Source organism: Leopardus geoffroyi, chromosome B4 (genome assembly GCF_018350155.1).
Source record: "Leopardus geoffroyi isolate Oge1 chromosome B4, O.geoffroyi_Oge1_pat1.0, whole genome shotgun sequence".
In the NCBI taxonomy this organism is placed as follows: domain Eukaryota; kingdom Metazoa; phylum Chordata; class Mammalia; order Carnivora; family Felidae; genus Leopardus; species Leopardus geoffroyi.
Window position 1 is genome coordinate 75,113,859 of NC_059341.1, and position 17,053 is coordinate 75,130,911.

General features: G+C 59.7%; 1 protein-coding gene across 18 annotated transcripts in view; it reads right to left on the reverse strand.

Annotated features, from left to right (window-relative positions):
- The window catches only part of HDAC7 (histone deacetylase 7), a 36,523-nt gene that overhangs the window by 1,351 nt on the left and 18,119 nt on the right, over nt 1–17,053 (reverse strand). For 6 of the 18 annotated variants that reach the window (XM_045466003.1, XM_045466006.1, XM_045466008.1 and 3 more), the window contains 23 exons: nt 14,949–15,136; nt 14,721–14,811; nt 14,394–14,505; nt 13,630–13,745; nt 13,287–13,412; nt 12,861–12,952; nt 12,549–12,659; nt 12,227–12,407; nt 11,815–12,011; nt 11,395–11,568; nt 10,041–10,260; nt 8,583–8,716; nt 8,298–8,418; nt 7,988–8,037; nt 6,655–6,762; nt 5,585–5,640; nt 5,325–5,412; nt 4,095–4,214; nt 3,769–3,866; nt 2,481–2,599; nt 1,865–1,998; nt 1,469–1,553; nt 58–196 (listed from right to left, as the gene is read on the reverse strand). In XM_045466003.1, the coding sequence (XP_045321959.1) occupies nt 58–196; nt 1,469–1,553; nt 1,865–1,998; nt 2,481–2,599; nt 3,769–3,866; nt 4,095–4,214; nt 5,325–5,412; nt 5,585–5,640; nt 6,655–6,762; nt 7,988–8,037; nt 8,298–8,418; nt 8,583–8,716; nt 10,041–10,260; nt 11,395–11,568; nt 11,815–12,011; nt 12,227–12,407; nt 12,549–12,659; nt 12,861–12,952; nt 13,287–13,412; nt 13,630–13,745; nt 14,394–14,505; nt 14,721–14,811; nt 14,949–15,136 (2,860 nt within the window). Of the gene's footprint in view, nt 1–57; nt 197–1,468; nt 1,554–1,864; nt 2,036–2,480; nt 2,600–3,768; nt 3,867–4,094; nt 4,215–5,324; nt 5,413–5,584; nt 5,641–6,654; nt 6,763–7,987; nt 8,038–8,297; nt 8,419–8,582; nt 8,717–10,040; nt 10,261–11,394; nt 11,569–11,814; nt 12,012–12,226; nt 12,408–12,548; nt 12,660–12,860; nt 12,953–13,286; nt 13,413–13,629; nt 13,746–14,393; nt 14,506–14,720; nt 14,812–14,948; nt 15,137–17,053 lie in introns of those variants that run through there. The other 12 variants (XM_045466009.1, XM_045466012.1, XM_045466015.1 and 9 more) reach the window with 4 other exon arrangements.

The following is a 17,053-nucleotide window of genomic DNA, read 5'->3' on the forward strand; positions in this document are numbered from 1 at the left end:
CTCAAGTTGGAAGAGTCCGAGGGGTGGAGAGCCTGTCGGCCAGGGGTCGGGCATTACCGCTCTTCAGCCAGGATGCCCACGGAGAGGGATGCCAGTGCGGTCACTGCCTCCACTTCTTCTGTGTCGGCCCCTGGCACCCTGGGCACCCAGGAGTCTGGACAGGAGGCCAGGCGCTGCATGCAGCCCCAGTATTTACCTGGGACAAGAAGCGGAGTCGGAAAGGGCTGGGGAAGCGAGCCCCTCCACCCTGCCACACCATGCATCCTAGACTGATATCGAGGCTGGACCCCTCAGGCCAAGGGCCCGACAGCAGTGGGCGTGTCCTCAGTTTCGGGTCAGCGCTCTCACCTGCCTCTGCCTTCAACAGAACACGTTCCCCTACTCGGCCCCCCCGCAGCCCTGACAGGGTGAGCAGAGCAGATTCATCGTGGCTATGAGGGGGCTCCAGCAGGTGCCCAAGCCATTCTCCCACCTCTTTGGGTGAAAGGCCACCTGTGACCCATTCCCATAGGTATAGGGTTCCTAAGAGCACCAGGAGGGCTCAGTTTCTCCTAGATGGGGTCTGCATCAGAGTCATCTCACAGATCTCGAGCTCCAGCCTCCTGGAACACAGGATCTCACTCATGCGCTGTCCCCAGCAATGCTCAGCCCAACACATAGGACAGGACAGCGTGGTAGGTGGGAAGGACAGAGCACAGAGAGCTGACCACCACCACGGCTGCTCTGTGTGGCTGTCGGCAAGTCACTTACCCACCCCGGGCTTCCACTGCCCCCGCTAGGCCATGGACATGACCATCCTGCCGACTGTTGTAAGAAATGATGTCTACGGGACATGCCCAGCCCAGGGCTTGGCCCAGTGTGTGAAGCACCCATGCAAAGTACCAGTGGCATCTTCACTGTTATGTATACTCACCCTACTGGCCCTGGATGTGGGGAAATCTATTTCATTCACTTTTGTATCCCTAGCATTGAACATGGGTCTTTATATAAAGTGCTCCATAGATGCTAAGTTTGAAGATGAAAATTTTAAATGCTTTCCAAATGTGAGGTTATTCCAAAACCAGCCCCCAGAGCAGGCAGCGCTCCCAAGACCCTGTGGCCAGGATTGAGCGTCAAGGCAGGAAGCAGCGATTTTGTCAAAAGGCCTAACCGTTGCTACTGGCCCGGCCTTGGCCTAGGGCTGTGGCTGGAGATTGGAGGACAGTCCTGCCTGGAGGAGGCAGGGGTTCCCTGACTCATGGTAGTCCTCATTGGATCCATCTGGAGGGCTCCAAGAGTATCCATTCATGGGGAGGGAGGCAGTCCCACCATTACTATCGGGGTGATTTGTAGGAAGCTCATTCCAACACTGCAGCAGAGACCCTCACCTGGCTGGTACTGGAAGCCAGGGGGCCCAGGTTACTGAGGGCAACGGACCCCTGAGCTTCTCCCGAGTCTGAGGGCAGGAGCATCCTCTCTCTATACTCACTGTGCACCTGGATCACGGCTTCCAAAGAGCGGATGGCGTTGAGGTTGGGTTTCTGCTTCCAGCCTTCTTCTGAGAGAGGATCCACCTACAGAAGAAAACAGTACATCAGCCACCAGTCTCTCAGGGACCCACAGGCCCAGCTCTCCTACCCCAAGGGCCCTGGCTTTCCAGGCACAAATATTCATGTGCTCCTGACTCTGCCTACCGTTGGAAACACTGGTCCTAGACTTGACCTGGGGAAGGGGCACCCACTCTGTCCCCCTCATTCCAGGCCTGCCGCCCCCACCCTATCTGCAAGCCCTCCAGGAAGCACTCCATCTGCCTGCCCTTTGGGGCAGTCCTGGGGGAGCCGGGCTCCCTGCCCTATAGATGCGCAGATGGGAGCAGACAACTCACCTTGTTTCCCAGAAGAGCAGCCACACAGGCCTCAGAAGCGTCACAGATGGCTGTGAGGTCATGGCCGCCTTCCAAGGCCAGCACCACTGCACCTCCCGCCAAGCTCATCAGCTGCTGGGTCATGTACCCAAAACCTAAAAGATTGGGTGGGGCGGAAGAGGAGAGGTGCGGCTGGAGGGGAGGCAGACTCTCTCTACCTCTGTGATTGCCCTGCTTGCTTCCTTTTTTATAAATGATCACCAGATGCATACACCTCTACTTCAAGGGCTTTCCCACGGACTCCCATGCAAAACCTACCCGTAAGCTTCAGTCACGGCTTGCAGAGCCTAAGGGACTGGACTTGCATAAGGCCCACAGCTAGTAAGTGGCAAGGCCAGAACTGGAACCCGGGGCATCGACTCCGGCCTATCTTATCCACTAAGCTTCACCATCTTTTCTGTCCCCCAGGCCCTGGGGCCCAGCAGGCTGAGCGGGCTTCTTCCTCTGTTCTGAGAGTACTGCTCCTTCCCATCTCCCCCTCCCCCCAAAAAAACTGCCAACCCAGCCTGGGCAGTGCCTCCGCTCCCAGCCTGGCCCCATTCCCTGCCCCTCCCCCTGGGCTGGGGGCTCTCCTTACATTTAGCGGAAACATGGTAGCCACCCAGCGGGGCTGGGTGACCCTCGGCAGCATCAAACCCAGCTGACACCAGAACCAGGTCCGGAGAGAACTCTCGGGCAATGGGCATCACAACCATCCTGTGAAGGGTGCCAGATGCGGGGGCTCATCATTCTGTGCAGGGCTGCCGGGGGCACAGGCCCTCTCCCACCAGTTTTACTGTGTGCATCCTGTTCTTAGGACTCCTAGAGGCCCAATAACAGCAGGATAAATGGATCCCTGTGACTGCCTTGACCTGGCTGGCCACCCATGTCCCTACACAGCCTAAGGACTCAGCCACCTAGAGCTCTTGACTGGCAAGAGGCAGAAGGAGTCAAGGATGGGACAGAAAGGGAAGGAAAGAGGAGTGAGCGTGTGTATGTCTGCGGGGTGTGGTGGGCGGGGCCATGGTGGGGGCAGGTCCCTAAGCCTCTGGGACTAGAAACCTAGAACTTGGCTACCACCCACTTTGGCCTGAGTTGACCACACTTGACCACTTGTCACTTGAGAGCTGACTCTCTTGACGTCCTGGGCCACCCAGATCCACTCTCTCATCCTCTGCCCCTGCCGGCCCCCCACAGCTGCCTCCCTCCTTACCCAACTCTGAGGTCCATTTGGATGTCTTTCAAGGCCCTGGGCTCAGGGCACACAGATACCAGGAACCCTAGTCCAGCTCTCATGGAGAGTATTTCCAGAAAAGTATTTGAAACCTACTTCCAGGGTTCCCTTTTCTCAAATGCAGAATGGGGACCCCAAAGTGAACCACATAAGGGTTCCTAAACAGAGCCCAAAGCCTCTCTTCTAAACTGCCTTTTCTTAAGCAACTTCCCCAATATGGACATCATCTGCTTTGTCTCTTTCTCCACAGTATAAATTACTTCTCTCCTGTGCAAAGCCCACCTCCTCCAGGCAGCTTTCTTTGACTGAATGTGGCAGCTGTGCTCCCTCCACCCTGCCTGTTTCTCAGCATTCAGTTCAACCTTGGCTCTTGGTAACATGTGACTTTATAAAGCACCCTTGGCTTTTTCATTCTGAGTTTCCTGTCTTCCCATGGGGGCTGGAGGCTCCTAGAGGCCGGCGTAAACACTGCCTTTCCTTTCATTTGTCTCAGTCTGGAAGGCCCACCCTGGGACTGGTTTAAAATGTCCAGTAATTGGATGAGGATGGGCTGCCAAGCCAACAGATCACCTCCAGCCTGGTACTACTGGGAAAGGGGCAGGGAAGGGTGGCCTTGCTGGGCATAACTCCCCTGTTCCCCCAGAGCACTCACCTGAAGGCAGCCAGGTACTCAGGATCCCCCATAGGGGGGTCTAGACCTCCTGCCCAGGCCACGTTGACATTGAAGCCCTCACCGCTGCCAGCTCCCACCTGGAAAACAGGAAGCAAGAGAGACAGGAGGGGAGCAGAGTCCCAGAGAGAAATCCCAGGGTGCCAGTGCTACAAGACCAGTTCATCCGGCCTCTTCACTTCCAGGTGGAGAAACGGAGGATCAGAGAGGCTAAGCAACCTGCCCAGGATCGCACAGCTAGTTGTGACAGAGGCACGATCAGGGCCATGAAGGAGAGTCAACGGGGCCAGAAGGGGGCATGCGGTTACCTCATCCACGGCCCCACTGCCGGGGAAGAAGTTGCCATCATCATGGCGATGCAGGGAGATGTAGAGCACACTGGGGTCCTGGTAGAAGGTTTGCTGGGTGCCATTGCCATGGTGAACATCCTGTGCAGGGAGATGGACAATGGATTAGGGAAGGCCTGAAAGCACACAGGTGGAAGACCAGGGGAGGTTAGAAGGGATCTCAGAGTCCGTCTTCTGAGGGTCAGGACCCTAGACTGGCAGGGAGGAGCCTGGGGTTCCTGGAGCTACACTGTTAAGCGGTCCTAAGCAGTCCACTGGCTCTCTCTGTGCCTCAGCCTCTCTCCATGTTGCACAGGTGTGTACACAGCCCTGGACGGAGGTGGATATACCATGAGACCATGAAGGGGAGGAGACGTGCCAAAGATCAGCCAGCCAGGAAGAGCGACAAATGTGTGGCAGAAGTGGGAGGAATCCAGGATTACGTGTGTCTGGAACCTCCACTACCGTGTCTGATCCAAGGTCATGGAGTGATGAGAACCCAAGCTGAGTTACAGAGGAGCTGTACATGGACCCCAGCGCCGCCCCTCCTAGGGAGAGCCGTGGCCTGACGCTTGGTAACTCACAGGACCGTGCGCAGGCACAAGTGTGGAAAGTTCCTCCACTGTCACCTTCTGCAGAGGAATGTCCCATGCACGGGTGTTCGGGCAGAGGGGTTTAGCACGGATGCACGTACTCCAGGGCTCAACAGCCTGAGTTCAAATCCCAGTCTCAGAACTTACTACATGTGTGGCTATGTGCAAGTTACTTAACCTCTCTGGGCTCATGCTCCTCATCTGAAACTGGGCTATAGCCGGGATCAAACAAACATATCCCAGGTAAAACTGTAGCGTCTAGATGTGATTAGGAGCAAGTTGATGTTACCGGTTATTGTTATTGCCATTATTACCACTGTACCGGAAATGCAGAAATCATCAGATCTGCAGAAAGAAGCCAGTAGAGGCCAAAGAGCACTCAAATGTCTCTTGCCACGGTGGGAGGTTGTCACGGCTGAGGGCCTTCCCCCCACACCATCGCCCCTGGGCCTCCCACCCCCTGATGTGGTGTCATCTTCACCCACATTTTACACAGAAGGAAAGTGAGGCTCAGGAGGCTGATGCAGAACAAGGACAGGAAGCCATATCCTCTGCTGCCAGGCTCAGGGCTCTTTCCACAGGGCTCACGGATCTGAAGGGGCTAGGAACAGGGACCTACCCAGTCCATGATGAGGATCTTGCCAGCCTTGCCCTGTTGTTGAAGCTGCCGGCAGGCAATGGCCACGGAGTTGAAGAAGCAGAAGCCCCTGGGAGGAGGAGAGAGAGGCGTTGCCAGCCTATTTCCCCTTGTATCTCCACCTCTCCAGCCTCCTTCCTCTGCCTGCCCCTGGCCTGGCCTAGCCCTAGAAGGCTCAGGGGATGGAGGGGGAATGCCCCCCCCACCTCATCGCCCCCACCAAGGCCTCCCCCCGGCCTTACATGGCTGTGGAATGGTCTGCATGGTGTCCTGGGGGCCGAACCACAGCAAAACCATTCTGGAAACAGAAAGAATGCTCGTCAACCAAAGGGTCAGCACCCGGAGACACATCTCCGTGAAGCTGCCCCCAACCCGAGGCTCATCCCTTAGTAGCGGTCACAGGACGACAGCTGTCCGCAAATCTGACCACAGCCAGGCTGGATCTGAGATGCCCTGATGCTGGGCCTCCGAGCCAGGAATCCTCTGCTTTTAGGCTGGACGTGAAAACAAACCGCCCCCCCCCCCCCCACCAACCTTGGTGTATTTGGGCTGTTATCACTTTATAACAACAGTTACTATTTGTTGGGCAAAATCTACTGCCTGGCACCGTGCCAAGCACTCTACAAACACCAGGTTTCATCCCAACATCTCTATGAGTGTAAATGTTATCTAATCCTTACAACATCTCCACGAGATAAACACGATTATCTCCAGTTCACAGAGGAGGACAAATCTGAAGCTCAGGCAGGTTAAATAACTTGTGTGAAGCTGCCTGCTTGTGGAGGGCAAGACCAAAATTTACAACCCAGGGCTGAGCCCTTAACTGCAACGCTCCTCCAAGGAGAAGAAATGAACACGAGGCCACATTGGGCTCCGAGCTCATAGACAGGGGGGCACGTGGGCCTCAGCACAGGCCCCCGTGAGGTGCCCAGCCCAGAGCAAACAAGCACAGGCACCAACCGGCCTATAAAAAAACCCTCAGTATTGCCAAGAACCAATTTGCCAATGGACAAAGGTCCAGACGTGCTCTGCAACTCGCCAGGGGTCACCCCGTGGGTCTGTGTGTTGAATGATCCTGAACGATTATAATCCCGTGTCTCTTCGAGACAGAGGTCTAGGGTCACAGTGGCTTGACTCCCCACCAAACAACATGACCCTAAGGTTCAAATCTCAGCTTAGTCCCCCAAGCACTCAATTTCCCTTCCAAAACCCTGTGGGGACGTCCCAGAGGAACAAGAGGTCTGGGCCTCCGGGTCTGGCTGTCCCTGCAGCGTCCCCTGTGGCTCACCCACCTTCAGCTCAAACCTCCTACCTTTAGCTCACGGGAAGCGACTTTGAAGGCAAGGTCAGTGACGCTGCCAGCTGCCCAGCGGGCCGCATTGGAAGAGTGCAGCTCATTCCAGATGGTATCGGTATCCACCTGTGGGGGCCAGAGCCAGGGCCTGCGTCACCAGAGGCCCCCCACAGGAGCCGGGGCCCACTTGGGCGGTGCCCACCCCACGGCCAGGACCCCAGGGGCAGGGAGCTGGGCAGACAGCGCTGCCTCCCCAGTGCCCCACCACCCAAAGGCAAGGCCTCCTGTGTCCCCCAATCCCAGCATGACTTCTCCTTCCCAGCTTCAGTCCATATCACCAGCCCGTATCTGGCCAGCACTCTGCCGGCAGCATCGCGCCTGCCTCCCCAGTCAGAGGAGGGGGCATGGCGTTACCTGGGCGGGACTTGGGGTTTGGACCGGGAGGGGGTTTTAAGCCCCAGCTGACTCTGCTCAGGCCCTGCGGGACGGTCGGAGCTCGAGGGGCCGTCTGCACCACTGTCTTCCACTCAGGGCCCCTAGCCCAGGCTGGGAGGCCCCCCAAACCCAGTCCCTGGGCCTCAAGGCTAGGGAGGGGCCGGGGGGCATGATGGGGAGATGGGGAGGGCGAGGCGGACCAAGAGAGGCGAGGAAGGCAGAGAGAGTCGCAAGAGGCTGGAGAAAGAGAGAGAGAGAGACAGACAGAGAGGGAGAGGAGGGAGGAGAAAACAGAAGCAACAACAGTTGGAAAAATCAGAAAGTGGCAAGAAATGGGAAGTTGTGAACAGGGCGCTGACTGGCTCCCAAACAGCCCCCCAGCTACGGCTCCCACTTCCCTCCAGAACTAGGCCTCCATCCCGTGCCTGCACACTCCTGGCTGGGACACCACCAGAGGAGGCAGAGAGCCCCTGAAGCTGGGCGAGCCGGGAGGAGGGGAAGGTGGGCAGTGGGAGAGAATTGCCTGGGTCGCCAAGGACACCGGAGGCACCCCCACAGCCCCAGGCCGTGGAGCCTGACCTCCTGGAGGCCAGCGTGGAAGGGACAATCCCGACCACCACCAGGGTCTTACGAAGGGAGGCGATCCCCTGCTCTTTGAACCTCACTCGACATTTACCAAACACCGTCTCAGTGCAAGGCACAGGGTTCCCCACTCAGGAGACACTGATAGGTGGAGGACACACCTGTCCACAAGGAGCTTCTAGCCGGCAGAGGAGCATTATGGGAGAGCCCCTGGCCCAACGGGTCTGGTAGAACCACAAGAACAAGCAGGTAGGGGCTGGGCCTGGGAGAACAGAAGGGAGGAGCTCCGAGAGCCCGTGGCAACGGCCGCTCAAGAACCCCCGGGCACACTTACCCCTACCCCACCACAGGGCAGCATCACAAACATCCGCTGTGCCAGGAGCCCTGTGGGGAGAGGCCCAGTGTGTGTGAGCTGAATCCTCTCGGCTCTGGCCCGGCTGGGAGCAGAGAGAGCCCGCAGAGGGCTGGGGCCAGGTGTGCAGGGCAAGAGGGCAGTGGGCAGCGGAGGGACTAGGGCAGCCTGGGGATGCCCAGGATGCTGGGGGCACAGGCCGGGCAGGGGTGGGGCAAGAGAGCACAGGGGATGAGTGGGCCGGGTGAGCCAGTGGAGGCCCCGGGGACCCCAGGCACCATGAGGCCCCTACCTGCCAGCTTCCCGTTGTCCAGTTTGAGGCGGCTGAGCGGGTTGGTGCCATAGAGGAGCACGTGCCGCTCGGAGTGCACTGACTGCAGCTCCTCCAGGGAGGCCTTCCGGCCCCGGAGACACTGGGGAAGGGCCCGCAGAGCTCCTAAGGCCCTGCTCACCCCCTCCCTGCCATCACCGCCACCCGCTTGGCCCCTCATCTCCCACTGGCTCCAGGGCCCCCCTTCCCTTCCCTTCCAGCACTCCCACCTCGTCTGGTTCCGCAGCCCCCTCCCTGCCCGCTCACCTCACACTGGCTCCGGAGCCCCCGCTCCTGCAGCCGGGACCAGATGCTCTGGATACGGCCCGCGTGCTCCGGGTGCCTGCTGTTGTCCCCGCAGGAGCACTGGTGTTTCAGCATCACCGAGTCATACACCAGCCCTGCCAAGAACAGGGCTCAGGGCCCAGACCCAAGGGAGTCCCCACCCCCGCCCCTGGCTGCACGCACACGCGCACACACACGGAGCCAACCTGACATGCTCCCCCACCCCACCCCCGCATACCCCATTCTGCCCCTCGGCCCCTCACACCCAGACACACCCCCACCCCGATCGCTAACCCAGGCAGCCTCAGGCACCCCGCGCACACACGACACAGCCCCAGCTAATGCTGCTGCCACACAGCCGATGCCTTCCTGCCACACTGTCCCTGCTCCCCTGGCCCAGTGCATCCACCATGACCTCAGGAGCTCAGAGCCTAACAAAAGGAGGCCTAATGTCAGGGTCTCACGCTGGATGCCATGACCCAAATAGGCGGCCACGGGGGAACGAGAGGAGAAAAACATTCCTCAGAAACCCCCAGACTGAGAGGGGGGAAGCCTACAGTGACGCTGAGCCACGTGACAAGACAGATGCAGTTTTGGGGAAGTGACTGCTTCGGCCTGAACAGCGGGGACGCCTAGAGGGCCCTGCACACGGTGAGTGTCCAGCACGCCTCAGGACAGCAGGATCTGCAAAACTTTCACACCACTTGGCCCAGGGATGCCACTCCTTAAGAGTGGGAAACAACACCAGGGGTGAACGAAAGTTTACGCACAAGGACGTTCCCGTGAGGGAAAACGAGTAGCCCAACCCGGAAGAAATCTTGAAAAAAATAAAGATAGAATACTGTGACGAAATAGTCCAAAAATCTCATTTTTACGGGCGAGTTGCATCACAGCGTGTTCGTAACACGTTCACAGAACAAGGCGGGGCACAGCACGCAGTCCGTGTGTAGACGGGGTTTGTACACAGCTGGATTAAGATGGGGCCGAACGACAGCGGCCTTCAGGAGAGGCTGCTTTGGGGTGGTGGGATACTGGCTGGCGATTTTTATTTCATTCTTAGGTTTTTACGTGGTTTACAAAATTTCTAAAATGCTTTTAAGCTCTTTTTACAAGCAGAGCAACTGTAACAAATATCGCTTTTGAAAGATCTGAGCTGGGTGCCAGGAGACCCGGATTCTTGGCCTGGCTTGACCGTCAGCTTGCTATTTGGCAACCTTGTCACCTTAGGTCCCCGGCGCCCAGGTCTCCTCATCTGTAAGATGAGAACAACCACCCTCTCTACCTGCTTCATGGGATGCCACGTGGACCTAACAAGACCCAGAAAGCGCTCTGTGGCCTCAAAAAACGTCCTGAGCGACACCACAACACAGACACGGACTCGTGCCTGAGCCCGTGTGCCCCCAGCCCCTTTTCCCGCCCCCACTCTAATCCAGGCCTCACCTGTGGTGAACGGCAGGGTCCTGGCAGAGGTCTCTGAGCTGGGCAGGACACGGGCCTGGCTGGCAGGCTCTGGGGTTGGCAGTGAGGCAGGCGCAGCTGGGGATGACTGAGCCCTGGACAGGGGCCGGTGACTGCCCTGGGCCAGGGAAAGCAGCACAGAGTCCCCAGTTCCTCCCCGTGGGAGCCGCCCAGCCAGTCGCTGCTGCTCCCAGAGGAACACCTGAGGGACACAGGGGGCCTCAGATTCCAGGTCTCAGGATTCTGCTCCATATGCTTCTGCCCAAGTTCTCAGAAACCTCCAGGCAGGACCCCTTCGGGAGAGATTCCAGGATGCCTCCAGCCTTGCCTCCTGGCTGGGCTCTGGCCTTTGACTGCTGAACCCCCTGCCTCCGCCGATGCCCCCAAAGGTCCGCAGCCCAGAACGACCACACTGTTCCACCAGAACGCCTTGGAGCCTTGGGACTCCAAAGCCAGAACCCAGGTAAGGGGCCTCGGGCCAACTTCCCAAGGACACAGGGACCTGTGTGAGCCATTGCACGTGTGTGGACTATTACCATGTGCCATGGGCCGACTTGTGTCCCCCCACTTCCTGTTTACAAAGTCCTAACCCCTGGCCCAGTACCTCAGAATATGACCTGATTTGGGGATGGGCTTTTTACAGAGGTAATCAAGTTAAAATGAGCTCATCAGGGTGAGCCTTAATCCAATATGACTTCCGACCTTATAAAAAGGGGAAATGTGTACACAGGCATAGAGGGAAGACGAGGTGAAGACTCAGAGAGAAGGTGGCCATCTGCAGGTGGGGAGAGAGGCCTGGAGCAGCCCCTTTCCTCACGGCCCTTGAAGGAACCAACCCTGAGGGCACCTCGATCTTGGACTTCCGGCCCCCAGATCTGTGAGACAATAAGTGACTACCGTTTAAAGCACCCAGTTTGTGCCAGTTGTCACAGCAGCACTAGCAAACGCATACGCTGTGAGCACGCCCTGGCTCCGCCCCATTTCCTGCCCCAGCCGCCTTCCTGGACACGGTACAACGGGTCACAGGGGAGATGTACTAGGGCAGGAATGCGCGTGGCTCCACGAGAGCCCAGCCTCACTGCTGCACAAGGACACGGCTGCACCCTGAGGCTGCCGGGCTGCCGGGGCGTGGGCGTATGAGGACGCATGCGCGCGCACGCTTGTGCCCGGATGTGTGTAGGGGTGTGCGTGCCTGCACCTTGGTGCGGATCCGATACGGTAACCGTGGGTCCCGGAGTTGTCTCCCACACTGGTAACCTGGCTCCCTCCCCTCCATCTGTGCCAGACCCCAGAGTCTCCCGACCGCACCTTCCCAGGGAAGCAGGCGCTGCCATACCTGCTGGTGCTGCTGGAGAGGAATAGGGCCTCTGGCTTCGTGCTGCCCATGGCTTGACTCCCTGTGCTCCAGGCCGTCATCCCCCACCGGCCCCACTCCCCCACCATCTGTCTCCAGGTCCTCAGCTGAGGGGATCTGCCGCAGTCGGGGCTTCTCACTTGGCTTGGCTGGCCTCTGGGGAGGGGAGATGCCCACTGAGAAGCCATGCTGGGATTCAAGGTGTGCAGTAGGCCACGGTAGGCCGGGCTGGGTGGCTGCTCATCTTGCTGGGGCTTTAGCAGCCAGGCAGCTCTTGGCCCTCAGGAGCCATATCCTCTCTCTGGCCCACCAGATCCTCACCCTTCCTAAGCCTCCCTTCTTTCAGCCCCCAGGGTCCAGTTAAGCAACCCCTCATCACCTCCCCTACCCAGTTCCCCTCACCTTGATCAGCTGGACGTGAGGTTTGAGCCGGTCCAGGCGGGGCTGCAGGGGGCCCAGCGGTGGGGGGGCGGTGGCGCTTGGGGGCAGGGGCTCTGAGCGGGTCCGGCTTAGTGGCCGGTGGAGGCCTGACCCAGAGAGCCGCTCGGTGGTCAGTAAGGACTGGGCAAAGTGGAAGGGCAGGGGCCCAAGCCCGGGCACTGGAAAGAATGGGGTGGGGGTGGGGCATAAGGAGGGAACCAAAGGGAGGAATGGAAGGAAGCAAAGGCTTGGGGTGGTAGGCGGCAGGGACTCAGTAGGGAGACACGCAGGATGGGGGACTGCAGAGGGGCAGGAAGGAAGGGACCCTTCCCGGGCTTGGCCCTTAGCAAGATGCAGGGACCAGCCCCTCCCCTGGAGAAGCCTGGGAACTCACCAGTCAGCAGGGGCGCGTGAGAGACTGAGGGATCGAGGAGGAGAATGGGCTGTAGTCGAGAGGACAAGGGGCCCCCAGACTCAGACTCCAGGCTGTGGGGCAGGAAGAGGGGAGCATGGGGGCTCCCCAGGACCGGCCCCCGAGGGCCCAGTGTCGGATGGGTCCTGCGGTCAGCATCAGCCTGGAGAGAAGAAGGGAGAAGTCACAGGGGGGAAAGATCCCTCCCAGAGAGAGCGGTGAAAGTGCCAGGGTGAGGTGGTAGGAGAAGGGAGCGAACAGAAGCTGGGGGCTTGCAGTGGGGGAGGGCGCCTCAGCCACTCACCCTGGCAGGGGCGGGGAGCCCCAGCGTGATTGCGGGCAGCAAGGACACTGTCGGCAAGGCGAACGGGGCCAGAGAGGTCTCCTGCAGCCGCAGCCGCTGGCCCAAGAGCGCCTGCCATGGGGAGCAGGGCAGGGGTCACCGGTCCCAGACCTCTACCTCTGGGCACGCCTTCCCCAGAACCCCCAGGAGGCTCGGGTCCAGGCTGCCCAGACCCTGTGGCCCCAGCTTGGTCAGGGCTGCTCGCTGAGAAGAAGGCTGAGCCTCAGAACGGCCCCCCTGCCCCCCGGAGAGCCCAGCCTGGCAAGGCCTTACCTCCGAGCCCAGGACGGGGTTGGGGCCTTGCTCGCTGTCATTGGGGGAGCTGCACCCTGATGCTGGTGTGCTGCTGCTACTGGGGGAGGAGTCTGGGGCGGGAAGGGAAGCACAGTCAGAGGCCAAGCGTGGCCAGAGCAGGGCCAGTCCCCCTTCCCCAATGGGCGGCCTCTGCTTCCTGCTTTCTTCCCAGAAGGGCAGGAAGAGGGCCAGCCACTGGTCTCCAGTGCCTCTGGACACTTTTTTGAAGGTGACCCTTCTTCTGGGCAGATGTCAGCTCAGCCAACAGTATGGGGGCTGGCAACTCACCCCCCTAGCAAGTGTGTGGGACACATCCTGTATGACCATGCACACTAGCCCTGTCTGGGTGGGACCTGACCCAAAGGGGTAACACCAGCCACCTCTGCTCACCCTGCTGGCTCTTACCACCGAGGGTCTCTGCAGGCCGCCGCCGGAGACTAGGCGGGGCGCTCTCCTTTCTGAGCAGTGGATTCTTCCTCCTCTCCAGGGACTTCTTGGGCTTGTAGCGCAGCTTCAGGTTGGGCTCAGAAACTGTGGGAGCACAGCGTTACTTGGCCCCACACCTCCCTCCTCCCAGTCACCTCTGAGTTAAGGTGAGAGAAGGCAGTGCCAGGGAGAAAGCAAGCCACTGGGGGCTGACCTTCTGCTCCCCAGCCAGACCCTCCCACCCCTCCACGCTCCCAACCCATGTCCAAAGCCCTGACCCCTTAACTCCCCTAGAGGGTCTCCCTCTGCCTGTCCCACTCGCCTGTCTTTCGGAGAGGGAAGTGTTCTGGGGGGTCACTGGGCAGGCTGGGAACAGGAGGCAGAAAGCTGCTAAGCATAGAGCGAGCAGCTCCTTCCGTCTCCAGGGGCTCGAGAGTTCTGTGGAGTGAAGGCACAGGTTGCTTCAGAGGGGTGGAGAGGCCCAGAGACCTGGCAGCCAAAGGCTCTGCAAGGGCTCTTCCTGAGCAGGGGCCCTCGGGACGTGCTAGGGGAGGCAGCAGCAGCTGACAGGGCCAGGCACTGTGTGGCGGGACAAGAACAGGGGCCATCTCCAGGTGGCAGCATTGGGCCACCCTTCCTATAGGCAGCCTCCAACGCAGGCCTCAGATCTAGGCCTAGGAGCCAGGGTCCCAGGGCTTGCTTGGGTCCCAGTCACACTGGGAACTCTTTGTCCCAGCAGGAGGAACCTGCTCCAGGAATCAGGATTTTTTTTTTGGTGCTTAGGGAAAGTCATAAAGAGAAAAGGGACTCGTGTACGGAAGAAGAAAGCCAGCGTGGTATGTCGGGGTCTCGGTGAGGAGTATGAAGGGCTTCGGGTGGGGTGGGGAGAGATAATTCAAGGAGAAAAGGGGGCAGGTGTCGGGTGGGGGAGGGGTTTGGGGACAGCATTATAATTAGAGGCGAGGGGTAAGGGTCAGGTGATGGGCAGCTGGGAGGCAGAGGGGGAGAGTACGAGCGAGCGTGCACAGGCTGACCCGTAGGGAGGAGGAGGTGAGGACACGAGGGAGCCGGCGGGGAGCGAGTTACCTGTAGGGAATGCTGGGGCTATTGGGATGGACTGTTCTCTCTAGGGCTGCCTGCTGCTTCTTTAGAATCACCTCTGCCAGCTTCTGCTTGACCACACTGCTAGCTACGGCACCTATGGGGGTGGGAAGTCACGAACGGGTTGGGGGTGGATGGACGGTGGCCTCCCTGCCGCATCCTCCACCCATTGCCCCGTCCCCTCCCGTAATACGAAGCGGCCAGGGGCCCTGGCCTGCTCAGGCGAGAGCCAAGCCCGTGGCCCCACCCCTTCTGCGAGGCCCCGCCCACACTCTGCAAAACCACCCCAGCCCGCGTGCGTGCGGTCCTTACTTCGCTTGCTCTTGTCCTTATTGAGAAGCTGCCGCAGCTCTTGCTCCTGCTGCCCCACCTGCAACTGGGGCACCGGCGTGTCCATTGGGAGCTGTGGGCAGGGCCGGCCGCCCAGGAAGGGGCAAGGAGTTGAAGACTGAGCCGAGGGTCTGGGGGAGGCTGGAGGGAGGGAGGGGGGCTGGGGGCGGAGCTCGAGGCCACCGCGTGTGCGGGGAGCTCTGACTTTACCCTCATGGGTTCCGCTGAGCGCTGAGGCAGGCCTGCTGCGAACAGCAGGTGGTGGTGCAGGTGCTGGGGGTGCTGCAGGGCCAGCAGCGCCGGCTCTGGCGGGGGCTCCACCGGGGGCCGCTGGCCTACCCGCAGGTCCATGGGCTGGGGCTGAGGGCCTGGCGTGTCCGCTGGGGGCCTGAGGCGGCCTGGGGGCACACAGAGAGGGCAGGGTCGGCAGGAAAGTTTGAGGGAGAAGGTTAGGACCTAAGCAGCCTCCTCCAGGCTCACTTGACAAGGGCAAGCCACCCTCAGGTGCCTTTTCCTCACTTCAGTCCTCACCTTGGTCCCATGAGAAAGGAGGTCATGTAACCATACAAGGTTAGGCTATCGAGGTAGCGCTCCAATCGAGCCTTCTGACTCCAAGCACGGCACTTTTCCACTAAATATGTTGCCTCTCCAGAGCAGGGGCTGGGTGCTGGGAGGGTTCAGTGACGGGCTGCAAGCCCTATGGGGGAACATTCTGGGCCCTGCCATCTCCTTCTCTTCTTCCCGGATGGAATGAAGATTTGGCTGGACTGCCCCCTAATGAACTGCACTCAAAACAGCTAGCCCGCGGGCAAACGGTCCCCTTTGTTCAGCCACCAGCCCTAGAGGGCCTCATGGGCTCTTTCAGCAGCCACCCTCCGGTACTCTATCCCGGGCCACAGGATAAAGAGGCAGTGCCCTGAACCTGCGGCTAGCCTTGCCCCGCCATCCTGAGCCTGCACGGCCCTATTCGCAGGGCAGCTTCCTCAGCTCCCGGGGCCCATCTGCAGGGGCCTGCCTCCAGGCACCCTCAGGCCAGCTCTGGGCCTGGCACTGTAAGAACCGCAGGCTCAGCCGCCTCTTCTCAAGCGCCCTCTGCACCGAGGCCAGGAGTACCTTCCCAAGGCTGTGGGTGCAGGACCTATTTATAACTAGCCACCAGACCAGGTTGTGTGCCCACACAGCCAGCCGGACCAGGCTGGACGGGGCAGCTGCGGACGCTCAGAGGTGGAGTGTCTGCAGGGTGATTATCCTGGAGAAAGGGAAGCAGGCAGGGGTGAGAGCAGGTGCCCTAGGACAGAGCGCACAAGGGGGGGAACCTTTCTGGAGAAGCCTCCTTCCGTTCATCCAATGCTAGGCATCCCTCATCGGGGGATGACTTTCCCTCAGGGCCCAAGGCTGAGGCGGACTGGAAGGCACTGGGACAAAGCACCAGCTGGGGAGTCAGGGAACACAGTCTCCAGGCCCAACTCAGCCATTACTACTCATTACCTTAAACCTATGGCGCACGTGTACGCATGTCTGCAAAACACTTTCACCCTGAAATCCCCTATAGGCCCTGGGAGGTAGTTATTACTATTTCATTATCCCAAGTGTGGAAACTGAGGCTCGGGTGAAAGGACCTCTCCAAAGCCACCCAGGAAACAGAGATGGCGAGCATGGCTTCTGGTCCCACCCAGGCCACTGCTCCAGCTCTTTTTTCCCATGGACTTTCAGGAAGTCACCAGCCCTCATGGAAGTTTCTCAGTGGACGAAGGAAGAGGGGCTCGCGGTAGGTTGCTAAGGGGCACCTGCTCTAACATGCCCTGACCGGGGGAGATGGAGACAAGCAGGGAGGTGCCCACCGTGACTCTCCGGATATTAAGAGACCGGAGGGGACGGCTGTGCACCCAGATGTGCCCTGCAGCAGGCAATGCATGGCTTCCGTGTCCCCACCCCTTGTTCATGCATCCACCCAGGGAACCCAGATTCTCAGTCTGGTGGAGTCTAAGCCTCTGATGCTAACACCCTCCTGCCAGGAAGGGTCTCAGTCCTCCCCCATCTGGTGTCCTGGCTTCCTGGGCTGACTCCCCTGACGATGCAAGAGGGACCTCAGGGAACCTGAGGCAGGCCACAGGACACAGTGCTGGCCGCTTCAGCCTCACACAGACCGCGAGGGCCCATCCCTTACGCTGAGCAGATTGACTCTGAGCTGAGAATGTGGGAGGGGCTCTGCCAGCAACCCTGAGAACACCTGTGAAGGTCACTTAGCACGTGGGGGTCTCCACAGTCTGGTGCTAAGCTGGCTTCTCGTGGTCTCCTATGTCCCAACACAAGCC